The sequence below is a fragment of the Andrena cerasifolii genome, chromosome 10 (assembly GCF_050908995.1).
Source record: "Andrena cerasifolii isolate SP2316 chromosome 10, iyAndCera1_principal, whole genome shotgun sequence".
Lineage (NCBI taxonomy): Eukaryota > Metazoa > Arthropoda > Insecta > Hymenoptera > Andrenidae > Andrena > Andrena cerasifolii.
The window spans coordinates 6,099,475-6,123,342 of record NC_135127.1 but is presented as its reverse complement, the minus strand read 5'-3'; the positions used below and the strand labels follow the sequence as shown (position 1 = coordinate 6,123,342).

At 43.4% G+C, this 23,868-nt stretch overlaps 6 protein-coding genes across 18 annotated transcripts in view; 2 read left to right on the top strand and 4 right to left on the bottom strand.

Annotated features, from left to right (window-relative positions):
- The first annotated feature begins 25 nt into the window (after positions 1 to 25).
- Positions 26 to 5,114, top strand: LOC143374009 (uncharacterized). Of its 5 annotated transcripts, XR_013086591.1 has the most exons (5): positions 26 to 318; positions 406 to 517; positions 1,100 to 1,228; positions 1,295 to 3,371; positions 4,396 to 5,114. XR_013086591.1 is itself a non-coding variant. In XM_076821794.1 (4 exons), the coding sequence occupies exons 2-4, from the start codon at positions 419 to 421 to the stop codon at positions 3,287 to 3,289; spliced, it is 2,223 nt and encodes a 740-aa protein (XP_076677909.1). In that variant the 5' UTR covers positions 26 to 318; positions 406 to 418; the 3' UTR covers positions 3,290 to 3,782. The 5 variants fall into 5 exon arrangements, 4 of the variants coding, with proteins under 4 accessions (XP_076677909.1, XP_076677911.1, XP_076677913.1 ...); XM_076821794.1 differs by lacking the exon at positions 4,396 to 5,114 and having other exon boundaries at positions 1,295 to 3,782; XM_076821796.1 differs by lacking the exons at positions 406 to 517; positions 4,396 to 5,114 and having other exon boundaries at positions 26 to 361; positions 1,295 to 3,782.
- A 2-nt stretch (positions 5,115 to 5,116) lies between these two features.
- Snrpg (small nuclear ribonucleoprotein G) lies at positions 5,117 to 6,065 on the bottom strand. Its single transcript, XM_076821859.1, has 4 exons — positions 5,908 to 6,065; positions 5,773 to 5,795; positions 5,432 to 5,556; positions 5,117 to 5,343 (listed from the first exon to the last, which is right to left on the bottom strand). The coding sequence occupies exons 1-4, from the start codon at positions 5,937 to 5,939 to the stop codon at positions 5,293 to 5,295; spliced, it is 231 nt and encodes a 76-aa protein (XP_076677974.1). The 5' UTR covers positions 5,940 to 6,065; the 3' UTR covers positions 5,117 to 5,292.
- An 84-nt stretch (positions 6,066 to 6,149) lies between these two features.
- On the bottom strand, positions 6,150 to 7,849 carry LOC143374020 (uncharacterized). The gene is made up of 2 exons (XM_076821836.1): positions 6,428 to 7,849; positions 6,150 to 6,317 (listed from the first exon to the last, which is right to left on the bottom strand). Exon 1 carries the CDS (start codon positions 7,773 to 7,775, stop codon positions 6,429 to 6,431), a length of 1,347 nt encoding a protein of 448 aa, XP_076677951.1. The 5' UTR covers positions 7,776 to 7,849; the 3' UTR covers positions 6,150 to 6,317; position 6,428.
- Positions 7,850 to 7,985: 136 nt separating this feature from the next.
- On the top strand, positions 7,986 to 16,605 carry LOC143374028 (vesicular integral-membrane protein VIP36). Its single transcript, XM_076821852.1, has 7 exons — positions 7,986 to 8,191; positions 8,503 to 8,618; positions 8,710 to 8,907; positions 8,991 to 9,153; positions 9,258 to 9,424; positions 9,504 to 9,567; positions 9,639 to 16,605. Exons 1-7 carry the CDS (start codon positions 8,077 to 8,079, stop codon positions 9,788 to 9,790), a joined length of 975 nt encoding a protein of 324 aa, XP_076677967.1. The 5' UTR covers positions 7,986 to 8,076; the 3' UTR covers positions 9,791 to 16,605.
- On the bottom strand, positions 10,563 to 15,452 carry Wfs1 (wolframin ER transmembrane glycoprotein wfs1). Of its 2 annotated transcripts, none has more exons than XM_076821792.1 (6): positions 15,313 to 15,452; positions 14,875 to 14,979; positions 14,537 to 14,753; positions 14,227 to 14,456; positions 12,942 to 14,146; positions 10,563 to 12,877 (listed from the first exon to the last, which is right to left on the bottom strand). In XM_076821792.1, exons 1-6 carry the CDS (start codon positions 15,368 to 15,370, stop codon positions 12,092 to 12,094), a joined length of 2,601 nt encoding a protein of 866 aa, XP_076677907.1. In that variant the 5' UTR covers positions 15,371 to 15,452; the 3' UTR covers positions 10,563 to 12,091. The 2 variants fall into 2 exon arrangements, with proteins under 2 accessions (XP_076677907.1, XP_076677908.1); XM_076821793.1 differs by having other exon boundaries at positions 14,537 to 14,741.
- Scgalpha (sarcoglycan alpha) overlaps positions 15,845 to 23,868 on the bottom strand; it is a 20,608-nt gene continuing 12,584 nt past the window's right edge. For 6 of the 8 annotated variants that reach the window (XM_076821829.1, XM_076821826.1, XM_076821827.1 and 3 more), the window contains 9 exons: positions 23,456 to 23,595; positions 22,337 to 22,512; positions 22,131 to 22,232; positions 19,353 to 19,527; positions 19,032 to 19,279; positions 16,826 to 16,903; positions 16,449 to 16,592; positions 16,303 to 16,371; positions 15,845 to 16,234 (listed from right to left, as the gene is read on the bottom strand). In XM_076821829.1, the coding sequence (XP_076677944.1) occupies positions 16,210 to 16,234; positions 16,303 to 16,371; positions 16,449 to 16,592; positions 16,826 to 16,903; positions 19,032 to 19,279; positions 19,353 to 19,527; positions 22,131 to 22,232; positions 22,337 to 22,512; positions 23,456 to 23,595 (1,157 nt within the window). In that variant the 3' untranslated portion in view covers positions 15,845 to 16,209. Of the gene's footprint in view, positions 16,235 to 16,302; positions 16,372 to 16,448; positions 16,593 to 16,825; positions 16,904 to 19,031; positions 19,280 to 19,352; positions 19,528 to 22,130; positions 22,233 to 22,336; positions 22,513 to 23,455; positions 23,596 to 23,778; positions 23,798 to 23,868 lie in introns of those variants that run through there. The other 2 variants (XM_076821833.1, XM_076821831.1) reach the window with 2 other exon arrangements.

The following is a 23,868-nucleotide window of genomic DNA, read 5'->3' as shown; positions in this document are numbered from 1 at the left end:
AAAGTACATAAATTGAAACACGGGAAGTACGTAGTTTTGGGATCGAAATTTCATTCATCTTTCATGCAACAAATCATTTGAAAACCCCCTTTCCTGTTCCGTAGAAGAAAAACGCTTTCTTGGTGGAACGTTGAATACCATAATTCTCGCCACAAAGCCTAGCTACTTAATCACTGGAGGATGTGTGGCATCTTCGAAACGACATTGCATTAAACGGTAATAGGGCCAAACGAATCAGCTGTCTGCTACAGTCAACATGGCGACAAAAAGATAATTCGCCGTGAAAAGTTAGCCCACTGAAAACTGCTTTACAATCAAGTATCACAGACCGTTCAAAATGCTACATCCATAGATGAAAAAGGTACATACATCGATTAGCTACTAAACTGGTTTTCCATTGTGTAGCAAGAACAGAAAAATGTGCGTTAAAGGAGATGGAGGCGAAGAACCTAATCGAAGAGCTCGCCAAGTGGGGAGAAACCTTCCCCTTATGGCAGTCCCCTCCAGTCGGATTTATGTGAGCTGGCTATACGTTTATGAAGAATGAATTTCTCTATACGATCCCGTATTATAGTATTATAAAAAGCATCGCATCGGGGACGCTGGAGCATGTTGTTTTCCCCCAGTGTGACTCGCCACGCTCGTTTCGTACGCAATGCTCTCGCCGCGTCAGAAAAATTTGGAGTTCCGTGTACACTATATGTCGCGACGAAGAGTTTGAGCGCAACACAATCGTGAATTTATATGACGCGTGAGTGTTGTATTAACACGTCTATCGATCTCTGCCAGTAAGAATATTACGGGGAATCTGCGAAAGGTTCATTGATAAATACTGCCGGATTGATCGAGCATTACGTGCCTGTCTATCAGTCACTGTTGTGATTTGTCAAAGAACCGATAACCTAACAATCATTCCGGAGTATCGGAGAAAGTTTCAGATAATACACTAGATGAAATCCTAAGGAACATTGCTGTTCGATTGTTTGTTTGGAGGAATACGTTAGTGTCGTAAAATAAAGCGTACGGTTATGTCGCGTAGTGTTACAGCAATCGTTCCCCGGAATTCTTACGTGATAGGAAAACTCATTGTAATTTGCAGGATATTACGATTTTCTATTTTTGTATGGTGAAAATGGCCCATGCTCCATTACCGAAGCTTATGTGTAAACCTCGGAATACATCTAGTATGTGTCCCACGGACTTCGCTACACGTACTGCCTTGTCCGATGTGAGTCCCATTTGCTATGTATACATTGATGTATTCCATCGCGCTACAGTCTGATTATACTTGCAGGTGTTAAAGTCGGACCCAGTGAAACGGCTACTCAATCAGCCGAATATTATTATCAGAACAGTTCCTTTGCAAAGGCATGACACTTCTTCCTTGGCTAAGAATTTCTTCGCGAACAAACACCGTTCGCACTATCATTCGAGTAGACCGGAACGACCAGAGATATCCATAGTTCCTTTACAGATGGAGACGGAGGAGAGTAAAGAGGAGGAGAATCTGTTACCTTCGAAGAAGGAGGGGAAGTCGGAAATTATACTAGTGCCTATTAAAAGGGAGCAGAAGCCCTGCGGCCACTACGAACCTTGCGAGAATATCGTGTGCGACGTGGCGGTGCAGCAGTACGTCGACCGTGACAGAGCGTCGCCCATGTTAGCCACTAGTATAGAAGAAGACGAGATAAACGCGCCTGTTTCCAAGCATTGCAAGAACGAGATGTGCGATGCGCTGAGCATCGACCACGATCGTTGTCGCAGGGCTGTGATAAGATTGAACAGGTATAATCGGTTCGCAGCTTGCGACATTTGCGGGGTCATGCTGAAAACATTGAGGGCGCGATTGCACCATAAGAATTGCACGAGGAAGAACGAGTACAGGCACAACGAAGCGGGCAGTGCTGAGATCCTGAAGGAACGGATGCGCGAGAGGGAGATTCAGATTCTAGAGAATTCGAAGGTGAAGAAGAACGATTATATGAATCCTGTGACAGGGTATAGCCTCGCGATGGAGACATTACAAAATAACGAAGAATTAATTGTTATTCCGAAATCAGTTCCTAGGCAACGATCGGCGGCTAATGCAGCTCCTGCGGCTATCGCTGAACCGAGGCCGCAAGTCAATGCAAATAATGTTTTTGGAAATATTTTCTCTAATATACCGATTGTATTACCACAGCAAAGTATAGTGATTGGAAAGACGCCGTGCTCGAACGAGAACAGCTTAACTGCCCCAGTGCAAGTAGCCTTGCCTGATACTTTGAATAGACTGCTTATGGCGACGACCAGCGCGGTTCCTTTACCTCAAAATCAGTATGTCACGTTCTCGACGCCGCAGAACAACCCGCAGCAAATAACGTTAAATGATCTGCTGTTCTCGCAGTCACAATTTATGACAACGCCCATCCAGCCGAAACCAATGCTGACGCCTATCCGTGTTGTGCCTATAACTAACTTAATAACGCAGCCATCGTTATTGCACCAAACGCAGGGTATACCAAAGTTTTGTATTATGGCAGACACTACGGCGCCGGTACCGGTGCCAGTAGGTATAACGACTCCGCAGCCTATTCAACGTTCAGCCCCTGTGCCAAAAGTTAATATTCCGCAGAATCGTGAAATATTACCCAGACTTAACTTGGAAGCACGGGTGCTGAAGAAACGGAAAACACCGCTAAGGAAGAAATGCAAAACTAAGAGAAAAGACTTCAAGTGCAATTACTGCCAGAAAGGTTTCAGTACGGACTGGTATTTTAAAATTCATGTTGCTAAGCACACTGGCGGGAAGCAGTTTCCTTGCAAAATATGTGCACTGTCCTTTACTAAAAGGTGCGACCTGAAGAGACACATCAAAAGGGAGCATAAGGGTGAACGTAGTCCTCGTAAGGTGAAGAAGGAGCAAGCTACCGAACAGTCACAGAAATGTTCAGACTGCAGTGCCGAATACGAGTCGGTTGACGAGCTGAAGCATCATAAACAGAAGTGTCATGGCATAACAGAGTGTGCGCTGTGTCACGGCGAAGTATTGCTGGAAGAAATGGACAGGCATATGATGTCGGTGCACGAACAAATGAATAACGTGAAGGTAAAGGAAGAATCTATCGAAATCGATGAGATACCCGAGGAAGCAAGCAAAATAGGAGTACTCTCGAATATTGTAGAAACGAAAATCAAGAATTACGATCTGCAACAAGAGAATAATGATGGTAGAATGAATGGATATGTTTCTATCCCCGATCAGATCAGTGTGGAAGGTATTAAAACCGAGTTGAGTTACGAAGTATAAAGCATTCCAATTTAGTCATTTGTTAAAATTGAAACGAAACAACAATCATTGGGATTGAAAGTATATTTGTTATAAACCTCGTGTAAGTTAAGTATATTGATAAAAAAAATATTTAAATACCAAGATTAGTGAAACGTTAACTTTTTGGTAGCAAATTTTATGCTAAACTATTTATACAATGTAGATGTGTTAATATTTTTTCAATCTTACAGTGTCTGTCGTGAGTTTTAATTTTAGAAAGATAATTACAACATACCTCAAATTGTATAGCAGCAATATAAACAAAAGAAGAACATTTCAAATTTATTTTTAAATCATACAATGCTAATAGTCACGCTTATAATTGCGAATGTTGCGAGGAACGCGCTCGACAAGATTTATGGGGGAAACCAATATTTTTGAATCAAGTGACACGCTCGAAAATATTTTAAACATTAAACAAAGACGTAAATTTAAGAATACTTGTATGTTATTAAAAACTTTCAAACTGTGATACGTGGCCATCTTTCCGATATAACAATTCTTTTTGTTTGACGTGAAAATTTATCGCTCTTGATGAAAACATTTAATATTATTTCGAGCACATCGATGACTCCCGCGGACTCTAGTATCATTCTTACGACTGTGCGACGCGAACAAAAAGGCAATCACACATATCTAGAACGCACAGTCAGAAATTAAAGCGCTTGTGTATAGTTTAGAACCAGGAAACTTTATTTAATGATTTAAAAGTACTTTGTATGGAAAGAGAGTTAAATGCCATTCTTGACCTGTGGATGCATATAAGTTGTATTGTGTTCCTTTTACTTTTAGTTAAATAATTTTTTAGTCAAAAGTATTCGTATGTATATAGATTTAAATGTAGAGGAGTACTAGGTATCTTTGACATGCCTCATGATCACGAAGAAATTGTTAATACCGTTGAACAAGCTCTGTATAGCCTTGCCTAATTTACAGTTACACAAGTATTCAGTAAAAATTTCAGTATGTGACGCGAATATGCGACACCGACACTTGGCCTTTCATTTGATTTTCTTCAATGAGAATGTATTAATAGATGTAGAACGTTATATTATAAACTGCATATATATGATACCTATTTCTAGGAATATTCAATCTCTTCAAATAACGTTAAACGCACGAATAATTTCTTATCAGACGAATATGCAACAATTGCTGTTGGATAAATTCGGTACCCAGATCGTCATAAAATGTAGAGCTGACATGAGAAAGTCCATCATACTATTATAGTCTTATAAAATCTGTTTTCAACTTGGAAATTAGTACGAAAATTTTACCGAACGTTATCAGGAGAGCGTAGAAACGCCGCAAGGCTAGAGGAAAGGTAATTTTCTTACAGTACAGAAATTAGTTCCTTGATAAGGGAAAGGAAGTGAAATATTACGTGCCTTCTAAATTTTAATGTTCCTTATAGAAGTACGTTTACCATCACTCCATAAAAAACGTAAATGATTACGAGGGAAATCTATTTCAGGTTTTATTTTACCACCCTTGATCGACAATAAAACAAAATATCATTGCTTTACGATGGTATTCTTTCGTAAATCGCTCGTGAAACAACTTTATTTGTAAATTATAAAAGTTTGTATAGTTTCAAGACATCACCTCGAAAGTTTGTACATCTCAGTTGCACAAAGGAAGTGCATTAAAAACTATGCGAGGAAATTATTTTTAAAGTTAACTGAGACCACAAGATTATTCATTGAAATACAATGCATCCCGAGTGTAATGCATGTCATATGTATATTCATCAATGTGTTTATAAGAAAGGTTTTTGTAATAAAGGATTATTTAATACCACAAACATTTATTTAAAATAGAAGTTTATTTTTAAGTTTGGAATACTGACTATGGATTACATTGCAGGTTGCATTCAGAGGTGGAATAGATTTAAATATAAACCCGATGCATTATATAAAAAATTGTTTAAGTGTTTCCTTAGGAATACATATTACATTGCTGTACAGTACACATACTTTCAGTCATATTCTGTCCAGAGCCTCCAGCATTATAACGCTGTTCCCACGAATTACCTGAAACAGTAAGGTACAATAAATTTCTCTGGCTTTATATTTTACAGTTAACATGGTTCGAGGAAACTTTCGTGTACCAATAACTTACCACCATGCCAATATTGTTTTTAGTGCCATCCTTGCATTCTTCGATACTTTCATCTATAACCATGTTCATGAATGGATCAAAGCCACGTAAAATACCAACAACATGCCTTCCACCATTTAGTTTTACTATAAAAAAGAAGAGAATGGCATCATTGTTTGTACAATTAATTTATAATAATATTGTTCCACTGACATAGCGTTGTACAAAAAAAAAGAAGTTCCACGACTAACATTCAACTCTCTTGCAAAAAATTACAAAAACCGTTAAGATTTACTGGACGCTCTGTCAATTTTACAATTAACGAAATATAACCTCGAATTTCTTTAGTATCTTTTACTCACGCGACAATCTCTTGTCCATGTACCTAGAAGACAAGAAATTAAACTGTTAATATATTTCATCACGTTTACGAGTTACAAGATGAAACAAACATTTATCACGAAAACACGCTTAACAAACAAAACCTCGTAACGTACTTTTTAAGTTCTGGAGGATGTGCCTTACTCATCTTCGAGCTTTCTTTACACCCACAGTCTACTACCTCGTAATATTTACTAATATGTTACTTGTACGCCCCGGAAAAGATAGATATTTGTTTTAACAATTTTCAAAATCTGCACGTTGTCGCTACAAAATCACAGAACTATCGAGTGAACTCGTGCTTTGTCGAGGCAGTGTGTTTATTAGTATGACCAACTTTATTTCAGTTCTCTTACAAATGTTACTATCGTTGCGCAGCGCTGGCCGGTGCATCGAGTGTGCGCTATGCGCAGAAGTCAAGTCTGCGTCCACGCAGTTCACGATGCGAGGGAGGGGAGTATGCAGATCCGATTGGTTATTTCAACGCGCTTGGGAAACCGCCTTTACATCTCCATAGGCGCAGCTTCTGTAACACAATCAACGACGCGACGCATCGACGAAAGGGATCATGTGGCACCGTTTGACGAAGAGAAGATTAACTACATAATTACATGTGCAATTTTCATGCTTTCTTACCCTATAAATCTTCCGAGGAGGTACTGTCATCCGACTCGTCCGAGTCGTCAGATCCACTGCTCTGTAATTCCATTGTTAAGTTGTCCATGACATCTTCCAATAAGCCGTCCTTCTTCCAATATTCCTGCTCAATCTTCTCGACATGCGCGCAGAAATTTTCCCACCCAACTGGTGTAATTTCCTGTATAACTTGTCGTACGAATATTTCTAAATCGCCGATTGAAAGAGTCGAGGTGGTATTCTTTTCTCGAATCTTTTGTTTCACTTCTGCCCAGGCTAATTCAATCGGATTTAACACACACATGTGCGGCGGCAGTCTTAATACTTCGTGCCCATGCAGTTTTATTAATTCGTCTATCTGATATGTTTTCTCCGATTTCTTATGTTCCTGTACAAGTGTCGATAATTCGTGCTTCCTCATTGTTTTTGTATATGGAATGTTATTTTCTGCAAGCCACTGTATCATGTCTTTCCTCATACTATACTTCGATGGTGGTTTATTCGATTCCACACCGTGATACGGGGTATTCTCCATTACTATTACTGAATTTGGCGGAACATTTGGCAGTAGCTTCTCTCTAACCCACTTTTCAAAATTCACAGCATTCATTTGTCTGTGGTAGTCGCCATTTGTCGTCGGCGATTTAAAAACAAGACCCGCGCCGTTCAAGAATCCGCTTTTCCCACCGCCGTGAACAATTATCAGCCGGTGGGAACTTTTATTCTGCAATACTCCTAAGCATTCTTCGGTCCTCCAACATTTGCTGAAGTTCAAACTATTGTCAACCCACATTTCGCCGACGTAAATGATGTTCTTATTTTGTGTTCTGTGATACTGGACAGCTTTCAAGTACTTTGATCGCCAACTAACGATACTTGGCTTTTCGATTAAAATTTTCTTACGACTGTTGCTATTCACGTATTTGAATCCCATATTTCTCAACAGTTTGTAGAGCGTGTCTGTTCTCCACGGGAAATCTATTCTCTCTCGTATAGCATCTAACAATTTTCCAGCAGGCGGTACAATTTTGTTATCTACGTAAAATTCGTAAATTATATTCCTTATGATCGTCCTATTCTCCTCGGAACAATGAAACTTCTTCTCGGGCCGTCGTGGACGTTTCTTCCCTGGTGAGGATAACTGTCGGCCTCCAGACTCTATGCTTTCTTTCCGAATTCTTATAATTGTCTTCTCCGATACACCAGTGTAATCGGACGCACGTTTGGTAGATTGTCTCAGCAGATGAATAAGCTGACCCTGTTTAGCTTCTTCGTCACATTGTTTAATTACTCTGCTCACTATATTGCGTGCCTCGCTATGGATCGTTTGTCCCTTGCGTGAACCCATAATGTTTGGAATGTATTATTTAATTTAAGAAAACTGTCACTAACCTTAACCCACTGCTTAGCGCTACGAACGCAGATGCAGATGCACGTGACCTGATGACGGTCCATGAACAAAAAAATTCAAATTCCTAAGCTCGCATCAAAGGGACATTTTGGTTTTGTTACTGGCGCGATTGCGCTTAGTGCCTAGCCAATTTCAGTGCTGATTCCGGTAGTAGCTTTTGCGGATTACGCTTTGTAATCGCTTAGGAGTAAATTGAGACGGTCCTTCGCGTCGTAATATTCCTACGGAATATAGGACGATGAACGTGATACCGTGCTTTGTGTTGATCGCAAGCGTCCTGGAATTAGTAAGCGCAGAATGGAACACAAAGGATTACATGAAACGAGAACATTCTTTGATCAGACCGTATCAAGGTTCGTGAATTTTGGATCGTTTTGCGGAAATTACGTTTGGGTGCCACAGTGCGTTGTGACGTGTAATCTCCTGCGATTTAAATTACCTACGCCTTATATCTTTCAATCTAAGTATGGAGATAAGTTTCAAGTATACGAGTCTAAGGTTACGTTCATAAGAAGCGCAGGTTTTTTGTGATTTTTTTTTGTAATAGAATAATGGACGTGATCACGGCAAAGTCCAAATACCGCCTTGGCAAATCGAAAGACTTTTCAGCACAAATAATCTCGTCTCACGTTTTATACAGCAACTTGTATTTATTCATGTTTAGGATCTGGAATGACAATACCCTACTGGGATTTTATGGGTAGTACAATGGTAACAAATAATTACATTAGACTAACTGCAGATCAACAGAGTAAACAAGGTGCCATATGGAATTCTGTTGTAAGTTCCAAAGTTCCTGTTGTATCAATGACAAGCACCGTGGACAATACCATTGAACAAAACCATCCTTCGTTCATCTTGTTCTGTTTAGCCATTCCACGTGAGAAACTGGGAGCTCCAAGTCCACTTCAAAGTGCATGGAAAGGGAAGGGACTTGTTCGGCGATGGGTTCGCAATTTGGTACGCGAAAGAAAGAATGAAAATAGGCTCTGTATTCGGAAACCAAGACTATTTCCAAGGATTGGCTGTCATTTTAGACACCTACAGCAACCACAATGGCCCCCACAATGTATGTAAAATATACAACTTGTATTTCCAAGTAGCAGAGCGGGATAGCACAGCTATGTACACTAATTTCTTTGAATTTCACAGCATCAGCATCCCTATATCTCTGCCATGGTCAACAATGGTACCTTACATTACGATCACGATCGGGATGGAACGCATACGCAGCTCGCAGGCTGCGAAGCAAAGTTTAGAAACTTGGAGCATGACACACACATCGCTATACGTTACGAAAGAGATACATTAACTGGTAAGCGTACTGGCGCTAATCGTAAGGAATTTAGGAGCCATTTTTGTTATCCCCTTAGCAGATATAGAGTAAACTGGCTTTCTAAAAGATTCCTTCTGATACAGTTTCCACGGATTTTGCGAATAAAGCCGCGTGGAAGGAGTGCTTCTCCGTGAAAGACATAAAACTGCCTACTGGTTACTTCTTCGGAATTTCCGCGACCACAGGAGATTTATCTGACAATCACGATATATTATCGATTCGCCTGTTCGAGCTAGACTTGCCGGACGACGTGAGTATCGCCTCTGAATATTGTGATATCTTTTCAGAACTTATCACCTTTTTTAACAATGTACCGTATTCACTTGCAGCCCAGAGATCAGGAGGATAGGTCCAATATTTTACCGTCGGCAGCGTTTTACGAGGCACCGCGAGGTACTGTAACCGATTATTAATAACTCCGGAGATGCTTACCCGTTACTAACATCGTGCGATGCTTGTTGCAGAGCACGTAGATAATCCGAAGCAGTCAGCGCTGAGCAGAATAATGTTTTTCCTTTTAATGCTGGTCGGCGCCCTCGCAATAATAGCCTGCATCGTGATAGCCATTATGTGGTACCAGAAGCATCAAGAGAACAGCAGGAAACGTTTTTACTAACCCGCGACACGTAATGTACCTATTCTGCTTTCGAATTTCTCGTTCACGTCGGATGTTCTTCTGTCTATAAAATAAGGTGTAGCTGTAAAGTGTTCATAAGACTGTTTCTTTGGATATTAGTATAAAGAACAATGGTTAACGTACCGGGAGCAGCAACGTTGGGAAAATATTTTAACGGAAAGTATATATATATATATATATATATATATATTAGCGAGTGATCGAACGGTAACAATAATGTATAGAATGTTGCAGCAGTTGTAAGGCATGTCAAATTATGCTTATCACCACTCTGGTCCTAAAGATATGTTCACCGTGCATTGTACAGAGTTCCTTTACCAAAGTTTCCATGCCCTTGAGTTGCTGCAATGACTTTTCTAGACTTAAGCGCAGCGAATGTACTATATTATCGAACTACTCATGTAGGAGGTAAAGAAACAGTGTTCTCCAATGTACTTTTATCCATCAGGGTGTCGATAGTCTGGCGATAGAAGCATTGCATAATTGAAAGCTGATTCTGTCACGCGTCCACTCCGAACTGTAATGTTTGTCTATGGATTTTTGATCAACGATTACGATAAATTTGTTCCGCGAGACGACGGGCGGTAGGGTAAGTTGTTCGTAGTGAGTCTGGAACTTGCAATATTTCAATGAAGCATCACACGCTCGAGCAAAACATCCGATTAGGAAAACGAGCATTTCTAGAACGGTAATCGATAATCCATGAGAATGTTTTTTCTCACCCTCGACTTATATCCTTAATATACGTGTATTCAATATAATTGAAAAGACTTTATTGATGCAGATTTTATATTTGTACATAAACGGAGCATTATCAATATACGGAATAGTTGTAGAGTGATTTCGTACTGTACAACTCTTTTTTATACAAAAAAAAACGAAAAATAAAGGGAACCAAAATCGCTGACGAAAGGATTGCCATGTTGAGGGAAATAATTATTATCATTCATGGAAGTACTGCATGTCACTTGTTGCCAAACGAAAAAATAAGTATGTATAAGATTGTGTCAGAAAAAAATTAATTGCTTAGAAAAACATAAACAATTTTGATTTAAAAAAAAAAATAATATTCCTTGCGAGTACGTAAAATAATATCTCGGCTAGATATTTAGCGTGACAATGTGTTTACTTTTTAAAATATATTTTATTAGAAATAATAAAATCATTTACTCAAACAGAAAGACATCAAGGTACATCTATATTTGTCTTTTATCTCAACTAGAGTTCTTCCTCTATTGTCCTGATATGACGTATTGAGAGATAACTGTGGTCATTGCTCTAGACAGTTACGAGACCTTTTCTGCTTTAATTGTTTATGTTTTTACAGTCTAGAGACTTAACATTGATTTTTAACAGTGACGTTTAACTTCTATGCGTCGTACGTGTAGATATATATCATCATCTTTACTATTTCCGCGAACACATAGAACATTTATATGACAATTACACGAGCAGAGATATTCCAACAACTAAATTACAGTTCCGAAGATCCATCGAGGTTCGTATAGATTGCAGATCTATGCGAACGTGTGTCGAAGGTATAATGTTGAGAATTCTACGAGAACTGAAGGTTGATATATAATGCTGTAGCTACACGCATCACATTCGTTGTAGATACATCGTTCTTAAACGCGCGAGTCATGCTCGTTGGGAAAGATGTTCCTCGTTAAAATGTACCATTACAAAGACTGGTGTGATATTTTTTCATCATCGCGTTAAAATAAGATCGAAGAGGGTCCACCTCTTCTCCTTTCGATTTTCCATAAACGGAATAGAAAAATATTAAGCGCATTTGTCTCTATTACCTGCAGTAATACGAAAATATGTCGATCTTAAAATATACATATATCATTATAAGTGTACTCTTCGACGTAAATACATTTCACGAGACCCCACTGAACTTCTAATTGCCTGAGGCGCTTGGTAACATCAAAATACGCTTGTACAGTTCTATTAGAATTACGTACACACATGTACATCCCATAAAAAAGGCTATGTGTCGTTAAAAAGTCTAAGTTCTAAAGAATAATGTCCGAACCGAGAAACAAACCGGCTATGAAAGACGATAGTAACTAAACATCATTGAGAATTCAAAAAATACCGAGAGCTATACTTTACGGAACTATTCATGTAACTTGCTTTCTCTCGTAGGACATTTACTTCGCCATTCCTACTCTTCCTTTCCAAAGAATCGTGACGCAAACATTGGTCCTAACGCCCCGAGGAAAACGTTAGGGCTCGATATATACTTCATAGCTCGTAGAACCATGCGAGACGCGACTATTTGAACATCACTATGGGATTCAATAAAAAGTTGAGAACAGTCTTCAAGCCCAGGTAGAGATCGCTTAAAACCGATCTGAATGTCATGTGATACCTATAACGTTTGTAAGATTTCAAGTCGATAGAGTGGCAAGCGAGACAGCCCATTTCCTCCAATTCGATCTGCGGCTTGGAACCACCGAGCAAAGACTCCTCCTCCAGACCGTCGTTCAAAAGCGTGCCGGAGAACCAGATTTTGTCCCCCGGATATATATTCAGGCTGACGTTGGTGAACGAATGGTCCGCCACGAGCAAGATCTCCGCGTTGTTTCCCCATATACTGCTTTTCATCTTCACCGAGATCTCGAACTCGTACCGGTTCCAAGCGGGGAAGTGGCACTTGTTCTTTCGCTTCTGAATGCTGGCGAAGTGCTTGCAGTTCTTCTGCCGCAGTTTGTCGCCCGAGTCGCAATTGTTCAGGTACGGTTCGCCGTATGTACAGCTGGCCAGATTTTCAATACTGTCGGGTAGCTTGTTGAATACCGTCGCGATGCTATTCCTGATCGATTTCAGTTTAATATTCGTTACGTAACCTTCCCAGGAGACCAGTATTCCTTCCAGATCGGCGCACTGGATTTGCACCTGCGCCTTGGAGAGCAACTCTTCCCACGCGGGCTGGTGGCAATGATTCTGGTACTGTTCCCAGGACAATGCAGAAATACCCTCGTACCTGTCCGATTCCTGTTTGTATTCCATGATCATCGGCCAGGACAGGAACATTCCGGCGGCGATGCCCATAGTTAACTGTAACATTCGTACGCAATAATTACAACTCTCCGAGTAGGTATAATCTCGAGAGCAATCTTACCTGCACAACGGTGATGATCCAGTTGAACTTGGGCGTCCTGGTTTTCCTCAAATACCAGGAGGCAAGGAACGGCATCCCCCCTAGCAGAGCGGTCACGGCTATCCTCATGGCTAAGTCGCTTTCCGACAAGTACTTGGCAGTAGCGACTATAGGTAAGATGATAGAGGCTAGTCCAGCGAGCGGTAGGAAGAGGACCATGCCGACTAACGCGAGAGCACCTCTGATTAAACCGTACCAGGTTGCACCTTGGGAGCTGAATATCGCTATTTGCCACCAGCTTAGGGTGACACAGTGGGGTATTAGCGTTTGATAAGTGCCTCTCCAATTATCTCTGGCAGCCATTTTGGCGAACACCGCTGGGATCAGGAGATAGAAGACCGCGCGGAAGTTGAGACAGAACTCTATGCCGTTGCCCACCACGTACGAGGCGAACGTTGGTACCCTTATATCCAAGAACCTCCATCCCTGCGCAACCACCATGTCCGTTTCGTACGGGTACTTCGCGAGAACGTGAACACCGAAGCTAAAGAGGGCCAGGAAGTCTGGGACTCTGGACGAGTCCTTCCACATGAAGTTCAACAGCGTCACTAACGTCAACGCGATCGCTATAATTGTGAACTCCGACTGGGGTGTCCACTGATGGGCTATGACAGGATAGATCATTAGATTCAGCAGCAGGGCGAGAAAAAAGTGGCCGTAGGGTTTGAGATTGTTGCAGCAGAACTGATACTCTGCCTTCTTCGGATTCAGATTGCCACTCGAGTAGTTGAGGAACAATCCCGACCAAACGCGAAAGTTATTGAACTCGCGCTTTCGTTGCAGCATTTGGAACGTGGTGATGACCATCACGACGAAGGACAAGTAATATAGCGCCATCGGTATAAAGAGTATAAGGCTCTCTGTGCCGAACAACGAGTAGAGCAGAAGCAGTAGTAGTATATGTATATTCGATGTGAAGAGAAATTTCCTAATTGACATCCCCCTTTGACCTAACGTTTCTATTAACCATATGTAGAGGCGTTTCAGAGACGCGAGGGGATGGATGAGAGGCCTTTGCAACAGTGGTATGGTGTCCAACGCCATTTGCGCTGGATCTATCATGCACAGAGCGTGGGAAACGATTGGAAGCATCCCGCGAGCGTAACTGGCTGCCGCAGAAACCAGGGCTGCCTCTGTGATCTTCTCTCCTTGATGATCCATCCAATCTGCAGTTTAAGAGATAAGCATCTACATTTTCAAGCAAACGAAACATCCACCATTTAACTTCGCTGTATTATCGTCTCACCATGGATATCGCTCTCCTTCTCTTCTTCATCTTTCTTCGGCGCCGCGTCGTCAGGAAGCCCATTTTTTGGGAAGTTATCAGTCGAGATATCGTGTACATTTTTCTGCACTTTACTGTGCGAGACGTTATTCGAGTGGGAGCAGCTTATGTTGTTAGACGAACTCGTCGCTAAATCCCTCATACGTCTTTGTAGCTGCTCTGTCGTGATAAAATCTTCACCATTCGAGAGACTGTAAGGTATCAAATGTTTACAGATACTCGTACGCGGACATTATCTCATTAATTTATGGATCGTTTTCCCTTCTTGTACCTAGTAAACATTTCCCTTGCAGCTCTCCTAGCTAGCTTCTCATTCTGAGTCATATCGAGGCAACTCTTCACGTCATAGTAATTGTGCTCCGTGATCCCGCGGCCGGTTGCTAGACATTTCCTGAGGATAACCGTTGCCTCTAGATTCCCCTGCTCCGAAGCTTTGGTGAGCCAATACACGCCCAACTTTGCGTTTTCTTCTTTATCTACATCCAGATCTAAATGCATATTATGTATATAATACATCGGACACAGCGCAGCTCGTTACTACCCATTACGTTTCCTGCGAAATACAGCATGCATGTTTTTTACACAAATGGGAGATTTATGAATCTGTACCGCATCTTTCCTCCAAAAGTTGCTTGGCTAAAACCACTTGAGATTCAGGGCAACCGTCCTCAGCCAGCTGAGATCGCAATCTTCTGAGAGAGCCTCGTGGTCCATCTAAAATTATGCGAGCCTCAAATTTCTAGATCTTTTCTAATTACTACTAAAAGTTCCCATCGGAGCTATTGCTTTCGATACATGAAAACGACATTAACGATTTTAGCTAGCTGTCCAACACTGCCTCCCGTGAAACGGCACAACAGTTGACTACCTAACATCTTTCTTCGGCCGAACTGTTCTTACAAAAACTCGAGCCAATTACTCGTCATTGTCCGCCGCGAGATTGTCGTTTCTTTCGCAAGCAGTGCGCTGCGAGTTAGTCGGATCGCGAGAGTAACGGAAACCATAGATCTTTGGGAGAGGATCGAAAGTGAAGCTGCTTCGGGTTACCGTGCAGTGTCCATTGTTTTCGTCCGGATCTGCCAGACAGCGGAACGACTCCAGCCATAATTTCAAAGCTCTTTGGAACCACCAAGTTTTCCGCCGATTGGACCTCGCCTATTAATCTCGTTCCCGCGAACAATTTAGCCGCTATCAAAAGCGCCTACCCCAATACACATTTGAGACCGCTTGACGGAGCGACTGTTAAAAATTGGCGAGCCGAAGCATGGTTCTTGAATGCGCACGCGCGATCACCGTGAAGGTTAGATTCCTCGCAAGTAAACGTCAAGAGCGCGAAGCGGTAAGTTCGTATAAGTACTCTATTCCGTTGCAGATGAATGGCTTTCTAAGTATAAACGCAGTCGATAAAGGTGAGGCAAACCCTTTAGAAATTTAACGTCATATTTCGCGAGATTTCGTGAATTAAAATTCCATTTCTATTAACAACTCTTTTACGTTTCACACGATCATCAATATATGTATTTAGTTTCGATAATCTTTCGGTATTAGGAATAGGGCGAGGAATATTAACATAAATGTATTCCTTCACGCGTGTTAATTCATCGATATATATTTTGCAAAACTTTCCGAATTACATATACATTTATTCGCAATAACTTATAAAATATAAACACTGGGTGGCTACGTCAATCTCTAGATCCTTCTTCTAGGCCGTTGAGAACAGACGTCACAGACGTCCCCGCAACGATAATGCACAACGCAGAAGATATAACGTTTTTGCATAATCCACGCAACGGCGAGCGTGACGCTCGCGAGTTTTATTACTGATCACGAAGCGATAGGTAATGGAGCCAGTGTCGACGATGTCGCGATTCTCCTCGTGGTCGTGGTAGCAAGCAACCCATCCATTTAGCAGAACCACGTCTTCGCTGGCTCCTCGTGTAGTCAGAAATCGGCTCGAATGCCGGTACTGGAGCAGAAATCGTCCGCATTACGAACACTGCTAATAAGAGGATAGCAACGTAACCTCGAACTTACACGTGGCCTGGTCCTGAGTACGGTGGCGGGTTCGGTCGGATGTAAGAATTACAACGTTCGTCGGACATCCTAGGAAAGTCGTGATTCTCGTCAACATCTCGTCTTATTCGCGCGGTAGTGGGGGGATCTAAATACTCGACAAATACCTGGGGCTTCGTAACAGGGAATCAGTGGGGCTGGAAGGCTGAGCCGAGAGCGACTTCAAAGTGCCTCTATCTGTAGCAGCGTACTGTACCATTTGTATGTTATTGTTGCTGACACCTTCCCTCGGCATAGTTCCCCTCTTCTCGCTGCGGGGTAAACGGAAAGAAACGTTCATTTAATTAATTTAATACGATATTAAATCGCGTTCTATACAAGCAAGCGTTTAATAAACCCGCCGGACGTCACACTGTTACGAATCTTCGTCAACTTGGTCTCGTTAAGGTTCTTAGTTCGTGTTCGATCGTCTCGGGCGTGCATCAGCGGGAAATCGTCGGGGTAATTAGTACGGATTAATTTAGCTTTCGTGTCGCGTGTGTACCTGGCTCGTGGGCCGTCTGATTCGGCGAGAAAAATGTTAAACAATTGGTCGAAGTACTTGGCGGATTCGGGATCGTTCCTACGAAGAGAAAAGAGATTGGTTTAAAGTGGAACTAATGCGGTCGGAAGGAAACAGATTCGAATCGTTTTCACATTACGCGAGGCGTTGTGATTTATCAGCGGAAATAAATTTCGTGCACACATCGCATTACATTCTCCTTGCTTTTGTCATCGTCGCGACTCATAACATTAGATGACGACAAACTTGTGTGCAAGTAGTATTCCTGTTTCCGCGTCTACCTGCATATTCAGCAGCCTGGTGGTAATTACCTTGATCGCGTGCGTAGACTACACATCCTTGAATGGCAAAGTATGTTTGTGTTCTTCGAGCATCAACAGGGGATTTCTACATATTGTTCGCGTGCGATTCCTGCTCGAATCATTGTTCCAAGTCGGTAGCTACAAGCGGCTTTGTGTAACCTTATCCTAGGGCAACGCCACGGTAGAGGTACGCGTCGTAATCAGTCGTACATACTTAAGGCGATCACCTCAGATGATATTGATTGAGGGAAAAAAAAACACTTGGGGGTGTTACAAAGCAGACCATTTCGGGGACTACGTCAGGGCCTGAACAAGGGTGGCTTCGGACGACTGTATCGCCGGAAGGCATTCGCGAGCAACGATGAGAGATCATTATTCACTTGCATGAAATACAATTTTCAAACATTACTTCTGTGTATAATGTCTGTATGATCTTACACGAGTGTATAAAATATAAGAATCTTTCATTTATAGAAACCTCTGTGAGCTAACCCTTTGTCTCCAAGGAGTCGCAGTAGGGTTTGTACAAAAACCGACTTTTGAAAAAACACTATTCCCCAAAAAACAGGGTTTTGGATTTTTCACAAAAAAAATAATTACATTTTTAATAGTAAGTGTAATTATAAAATAGTACATAAATATTTTTACTTATTTTAAAAATATATCAGCTTCCTTAATATTATGGAATTACAAAAATATAACAAAATAAAATATACTCTATATATATAAATCCAAATGAAAAAACTCAAATAATTAAAATCCGTACAAAATATAAATCTTTTAAAAGATGGTAGAAAATTATAAATATTCCACTTAGTGTATTTTTTCTGAAAATATGAACTCAAGTTTTACAGTAAACTGTTACCTTCTACAATATGTTTGTGTCCGAGGCAATTCCAAGTCAAGATGTTAACGTTTTTAATTGAATAATTAATTAATTTCTGCATATTAATTCTATAGTATATAAAACCGATTTCCTGAATTTTTAAAAATTTTTTTTACCAGTTTTCGAATTTTAAAAATTTATAAATAAAAACCGATTTTTAAAAACCGACCAACCCTAAGTCGCTGCAGCGTAAAAACACGTTAATGCAACAGGTTCCTTTCAGTACGAAAGCACGCGAATACGTGCTACGGAAAGAGATATTCGGCGCCGCAACGTACACCGCGAAATACCGAAACTCGCTTCTATTTATATCCGCGCCTGGCACACACATGCACGTTCTAAAGAAAAATCGCTTACTTGTTTCTGTTTATAAAGATCATTACGCCCGCTTACGTAGATCGTATTTACCGTACCAGTGGTACAAACTTTAAGGCGGCCGCTCTTTCCTCTATTTGTTTGTAGCGGTGCATTAAAGGCATTATTACCCAATTCGTTGCGCTTTAACCCAACAACTCAAGTGTGCCCGCGGCTGATTCAACTGCGAGCATTCAGCGTGTAATTAGTCGCTTGTATTACCGTCTAGAGCACCGTGGACACGTACCTCGTAATTAGCCACGCACCAAATTCGCGCGTTGTAGCTCGGAGTGTCCCCATCGCGCGGTCCGACGCCGCGTCGCTACTTGACCACTTATCATCTGTTTATGAATGAAACGAGCCGCACGTAGTAGCCCCCTCTATCGCTCGCTCGGCGCCCCTACTACTCGCGCGTACGCTCGCTGCCTGGCCGCGCGCGTAGCCGCGCGTTGGAATTCGTTCCGCGAACACGTGGTCCGCGGGAATGACAAATATTTTGGTCGACGTTCTCTATCGCACGTACCGGCAGAAATCTCTTCTTATACGCTAGGACGTGCTTCATTCAATTACGTCGAAGGAGAGCGACCTGCGATGACTGGAACAGGACTGTGCCGAGCGTTCTTATTAAGTCCTCAGGAATACTCACATCTTCTCGTGATTCAGGCACAGCACTGTGCTGAGCAGGGCGGCTAGGACGAGCAACAACGCGGTGGGCACGAAAATCGTGGTGGCGATCTCCTTGAAGTAGCTTCTCGTGGGAATGCTAGCCTTCGTCGACCTGGCCCAGCGCCACTCTGTGTGCTCCGAGATCCCAGAAGCCGGCAAACCGACCACGTTCATGCTCGACCCTCGCCTGGCGCTTTCTTGTTGCAAGCTCTGCTGCTCCTGCTCCACCTGGACCAAGTATTAAAGATACGTATTAAAAGAAAATGTGGGTACGGTGGACGGGCGACTAAACTACACTCACCAATCTAAAGGAGCACCAGTCCAGGGTGAACTCTGCTTCCCTGAACAGCCGCTCGACGCTGGTACGCTTGAAATCCCGCGGACAGGACTTCAATTTCCACAGAGGCTTCACCTCCTCCTGCAGCTCGTTCATCTCTTGCGAGAATCGCATCGAGCTGCCAAGTCTTATCACAACTCTGCCGCAAGAAATATCCGCGTGCTTTGTCTACGAATTTACCAGCGAGGCGCTACTAGCTAGCACGTGCACGACTAGCGCGATTTTATCCGGCGCAATCGGGGGTAAGAATTCTCTGTTTCGATGATGGTTCTCTTGAAGTGTCTGTAGGGCTTACGGAATAGTACCTACAAGGTTCGTCAACCTTCTACGTGCAACAGCACACGTCGCGTTTGGCTCGCGACTACGTCATCGCCTTCTTGCCCGAGCCTTTCCCGTTATCTCGGTCGTAGGTCGGGGAAGACCGGCATGCAAATTTCCGCTCTACGAAATCGTAAACCCGTTTATGTCGAGCCCATCATTGGCACCGATTCACTCCCGGATTATGCGGAATCGTGGATGCGTCAGAAGGAATCAGAGAACTCTTAACTTCTTCGGCTACTCGGATGACTACCGCTCCTCCAGCGCGAGTCACCGCGAGAACCGTTGTTCCCTCCTTGCGTCATCCGCGGCGAAGATTCCCTCGAAAGTTCCGCGCGGACGTTGACGCCCGCGTAGCGAATGATCGATAACGAAGTTTGGGGGAACGTAGCCGCTGATACGCGTTCGATAACGCTATAGAAAATATAAGCCTGTTATCTCGCGGCGTGCGACGTCGGTCGAGAGCACAAGAGAGCTCTTCAGACTGTTATCTCGGCTTACTTGAATCGCAATAGCGGGGCAAATAAAGTTCCCATTGTACAAGTATCCCTGCGCTTCGGGCACGCGTTATCAACAGCTATCGGTGGCTTACCTTCGCGATGGACTATGACCAGAGCACAGCGAGAGGAAGAAGCGAACGGCAATGATTACCCAATTCCGGTATCGCGAAAGGTTTCAGACGGAGGTAGGCATGAACCGGCTGACAATTAGTGTGCGCTGCACTTCTTCCGCCCACTGTGGCTCGTGTGCATATCGAAAGCGAGCGCATTTGCCTGTGGCTCTGTTCTGTTTACCCGATAACGCGAAGCAGATAAAGCTATCCCATCAGATAACCGTGATACCTGCTCGAGAGCTATGAACTGGGAGCACAAAGCAGTCGCAGCCAACAGTGACTTTCTCGCTGCCGCCTGCCCCGCATTACCATCGCGATCTTCGTTGCAATCGTCCACCGAATCTAGTCCTGCTAGCGTATCCACGGCGAACTATGTCAATGACGAACTTTCACCGAGGTGCATCGCCGCGTAATGCGTCGGGACGCGGTGACGTCTGAGGCCAAGAGCGCGAGATACGCGAGCAAGCCAGCCGGAAGCCATTCAGTCGGCTAACTGGTACGAGCGCGACGACAATGTCGCACTTACGTTGCCAGCTTACGCGCATATATACGCGCACTTTATACAACGTTAAACTCGCTCGCGCGATCTACGCCGTGGTTTCGCCGCGTATTCATTGAGACCAGTGCTCCCGTTAGCGCGATTTAGTGGACTGAACAGTGCGCGATACTCGGAGGATCCAGCTAAGACTCGGACGCTTCGATCTCCCTGAGAAGAACCAGGGAAATTGGACGTTGCAGCGGATCCAAACCGAAGGAGTTTCTATCTCTACAGCGCTGCGAGTCGCCTGTGATATTTACTGAACGCCAGAGCTCACGGTTTCTAGGTTCTAGAGTTGAAACGCGCGACGAACAAACCATTCTGTTCTTTAAACTCTGCTCGCCGACTTTAAGATCGCGCCTACGGTACCCACGCCCGCGAGTAAGTACCCGCAAGTGGACGAAGGAAGGAGAATCGTGAAGATTCGCGGAAACGTGGACGATAGCGTTCGTAACCGTGACGAATATCAAACCATTGTGCGGTGAATGCGGATGATAGGAAGCGCGCGACTGGTTTCGCGCCAGAAATAAACGCCCGTTCCCTAATGGCGCGTGTAATGACATCGTTACTCATCCGTGGACTGTGTACGAGTGATAGTGCATGAAGTAATTTGACGGGAAAGTCAGCGACGGTGTACGGTGACGCAGAAAATTCGCGGAAAAGCGCCGTCGAATATTGACGGCTTCGAGCGGAACCGCAACTCCCTCGTACTCCCAGCGGGTGCAATCTCGGGTGAGTGTTTTCTAGAGGATTGATCGCGAATGATCGATGCTATCGAGTGGGAGCGGCGTGGAAACTCGGCTCGGCGCGATTCCAGCCGGTTACATAATAAACTACTGAAAATGCGAATAACTGATGGGGACGACGGTCTTTGAAGCGTTTCCGTAGATGGCTATCTCTAATGACGTACGTGCCTACGTGCATTTTTCGATGCGAGCTCGAGAATAATGCCATCCGATGCAGATGCAAGTAACGACGATCGCTCGGCTGTTATCCTGTGCGACGCGGTACGGCGCCGCGCATAGGAAGCGGCAATTATCGATTTGAAAAAAAAGTCGGAGGATGCGTGGGACGCGCGTCACAATGTTGTTTTCCGTCGATCGAACGATCGATGCGTCAGCGGTAGCGAGGGAAACGCGCCTCTGGTCTATGTGGCCGCGCGGAGTTCGATTATCGCGTTGACGGAACAACGATCGACGCTTGTTAACTCTGTTTCCCTGGGCCCCGAGGCAATCTCGCTCGCTTTCGCTCCGGGTAGGACCGGACGACTCACCCTTCGCCCTCGCTCGGTTTCAGGGGTAGGCGTGCGCCGAGCTCGATCGCAGAGGCGAGGAAGGTGACGTAGAGGTCCACCGCGTCCTTCCACAGGTTCTTCCTATAAATAGAGAGGATCAATCGAACGCGTGCCCGTGTCGCGTGGCATCGAGAGTCTGTAGCGCGCAAGGCAGAGGGTTCTCTTTGCGCCCTTTATTGACAGACCTAAATATATCGAGGAGCTCCTCGGTTCTGTTACGGTCGAACATGTCCTCTACGTTCAGATTGTCGATCTTCAGGTGAGCCTCGTACTTCGTCAGGTTCTCCTTCTCCAGGACGGTCATGTCCAGCACCTTGTACCTCGTCTCGTACGTGTGACGGTTCAGGCCCACGATCTCCAACTGAAAATCCACGCATCGGTATCATCGCGCTGCGAGATGTCTTCGTACCGTTAATTGTCTCAAGGGGTTATACCTAGTCAGGAGGCCGAAATGAGGAGAATGTTTGTGAATTTTTTTTTTATATAAAAATCTACTGAATGACGGAGGGATTTTTTTCTCCGTTGTATAGTTTCGATTTTATCAACGAAAAATGGCTTCATGGTTATCACTAAAAAATCCCTCCGTCATTCAGTAGATTTAAAAAAATAAGCCCACAAAATTTCAGAAAGATTTGTGCAGTAGTTGAGATATCTTGCTCACCGTTTTTAAAAAGGCTTCTTGGATGTCGTTGTATTTTTATTATAAACGTGAATATTTTTCTACAAAAAAATTACCAAATGTTCTTTAAATGTTGCTCTTTTAAGTGCAAAAAGTTCTGTAAAAATATATGCTTCCGCTTTTTAAAAAAAAATTCGCCTCTTTTCGGCCTCCTGACGAGGTATAACCCCTTAAGGGGTTGCGCCACTTTGGCCGGGTCACTGTGTCCTAACCCTTTAAACGGGGAGAGCAGGGCAGATTTGTATGTAGGCTAAGTAGGCTGCAGCCTAGAGCGGCAAATTTCGGGCGAAAGAAATTGGAAAAGTTCAAACACAGAGGGTTGGAACAACTTTGAAAACAATCACGAATAATCTTGAAAACAGTCATATTGAATTAATTCCAAAATTGTCGCAAATCTTTTAAATTAAAATATTTGACGATACATTTCACGGAAAGGGTGGCAGACGATTGTCAGCCTAGGGGCGCGAAATCTCTAAATACGCCACTGGGGGAGAGTTCGATAGCTGTATCTCGCGGTGTCGACATACTTTATTTTCCCTATTAGGTACAAGAAAAAGTGAAAACACCCTTGGCATATCCACTGAGCCTACTTATATATGAAGGGGTGACAGCGTCTATAGGTCACCTGAAAGTATTTCTGGTCTTTAGGTGCGACGCCGTACAGGAAACCATGATGATCTCTTTTGCTATAGGTGTAGTGGATCCACGAGGGAAGGTCGGGTGCGTTGAGCAACGAGGGCTGGTACGAGAACTGGTCGGATCGTCCTGAAAATGCAGAACAACAAGGATCGAGCCTTCTGTCTATTAAGGTCTAAACACACTCATCGGTTCCGTGACGAAACAGTGCCGACGTGCCTGAGGTAAGAAGAAGATATCCTCCACGCCCCGTTTCTTCTTCCCACCGACGCTGATCTGTCACGGAATTGATAAGTCTATTTAGATCCTTACTCATCGTGGATCCATTACTCGACCGCGGGGTCCAAGTCCCTCAGTTCGGGGCAGAACGTGATTAATTCGATTCCGTGTAATCGGCGAGCG

Coding starts and splice junctions, on each gene's coding strand:
- Snrpg (XM_076821859.1), bottom strand. CDS start 5,939: ATGAGTAAGGCACATCCTCCAGAACTTAAAAA. Junction 5,796..5,907: donor CATCCTCCAGAACTTAAAAA/GTACGTTACGAG, acceptor CTTGTCTTCTAG/GTACATGGACAAGAGATTGT. Junction 5,557..5,772: donor CATGGACAAGAGATTGTCGC/GTGAGTAAAAGA, acceptor TCTTTTTTATAG/TAAAACTAAATGGTGGAAGG.
- LOC143374028 (XM_076821852.1), top strand. CDS start 8,077: ATGAACGTGATACCGTGCTTTGTGTTGATCGCAAGCGTCCTGGAATTA. Junction 8,192..8,502: donor TTTGATCAGACCGTATCAAG/GTTCGTGAATTT, acceptor ATTCATGTTTAG/GATCTGGAATGACAATACCC. Junction 9,425..9,503: donor AGCTAGACTTGCCGGACGAC/GTGAGTATCGCC, acceptor ATTCACTTGCAG/CCCAGAGATCAGGAGGATAG.
- LOC143374009 (XM_076821794.1), top strand. CDS start 419: ATGTGCGTTAAAGGAGATGGAGGCGAAGAACCTAATCGAAGAGCTCGC. Junction 518..1,099: donor TCCCCTCCAGTCGGATTTAT/GTGAGCTGGCTA, acceptor TGTAATTTGCAG/GATATTACGATTTTCTATTT. Junction 1,229..1,294: donor CACGTACTGCCTTGTCCGAT/GTGAGTCCCATT, acceptor TTATACTTGCAG/GTGTTAAAGTCGGACCCAGT.
- Wfs1 (XM_076821792.1), bottom strand. CDS start 15,370: ATGGCTGGAGTCGTTCCGCTGTCTGGCAGATCCGGACGAAAACAATGG. Junction 14,457..14,536: donor GCAAGGGAAATGTTTACTAG/GTACAAGAAGGG, acceptor GATACCTTACAG/TCTCTCGAATGGTGAAGATT. Junction 14,147..14,226: donor GAAGGAGAGCGATATCCATG/GTGAGACGATAA, acceptor CTTAAACTGCAG/ATTGGATGGATCATCAAGGA.
- LOC143374020 (XM_076821836.1), bottom strand. CDS start 7,775: ATGGGTTCACGCAAGGGACAAACGATCCATAGCGAGGCACGCAATATA.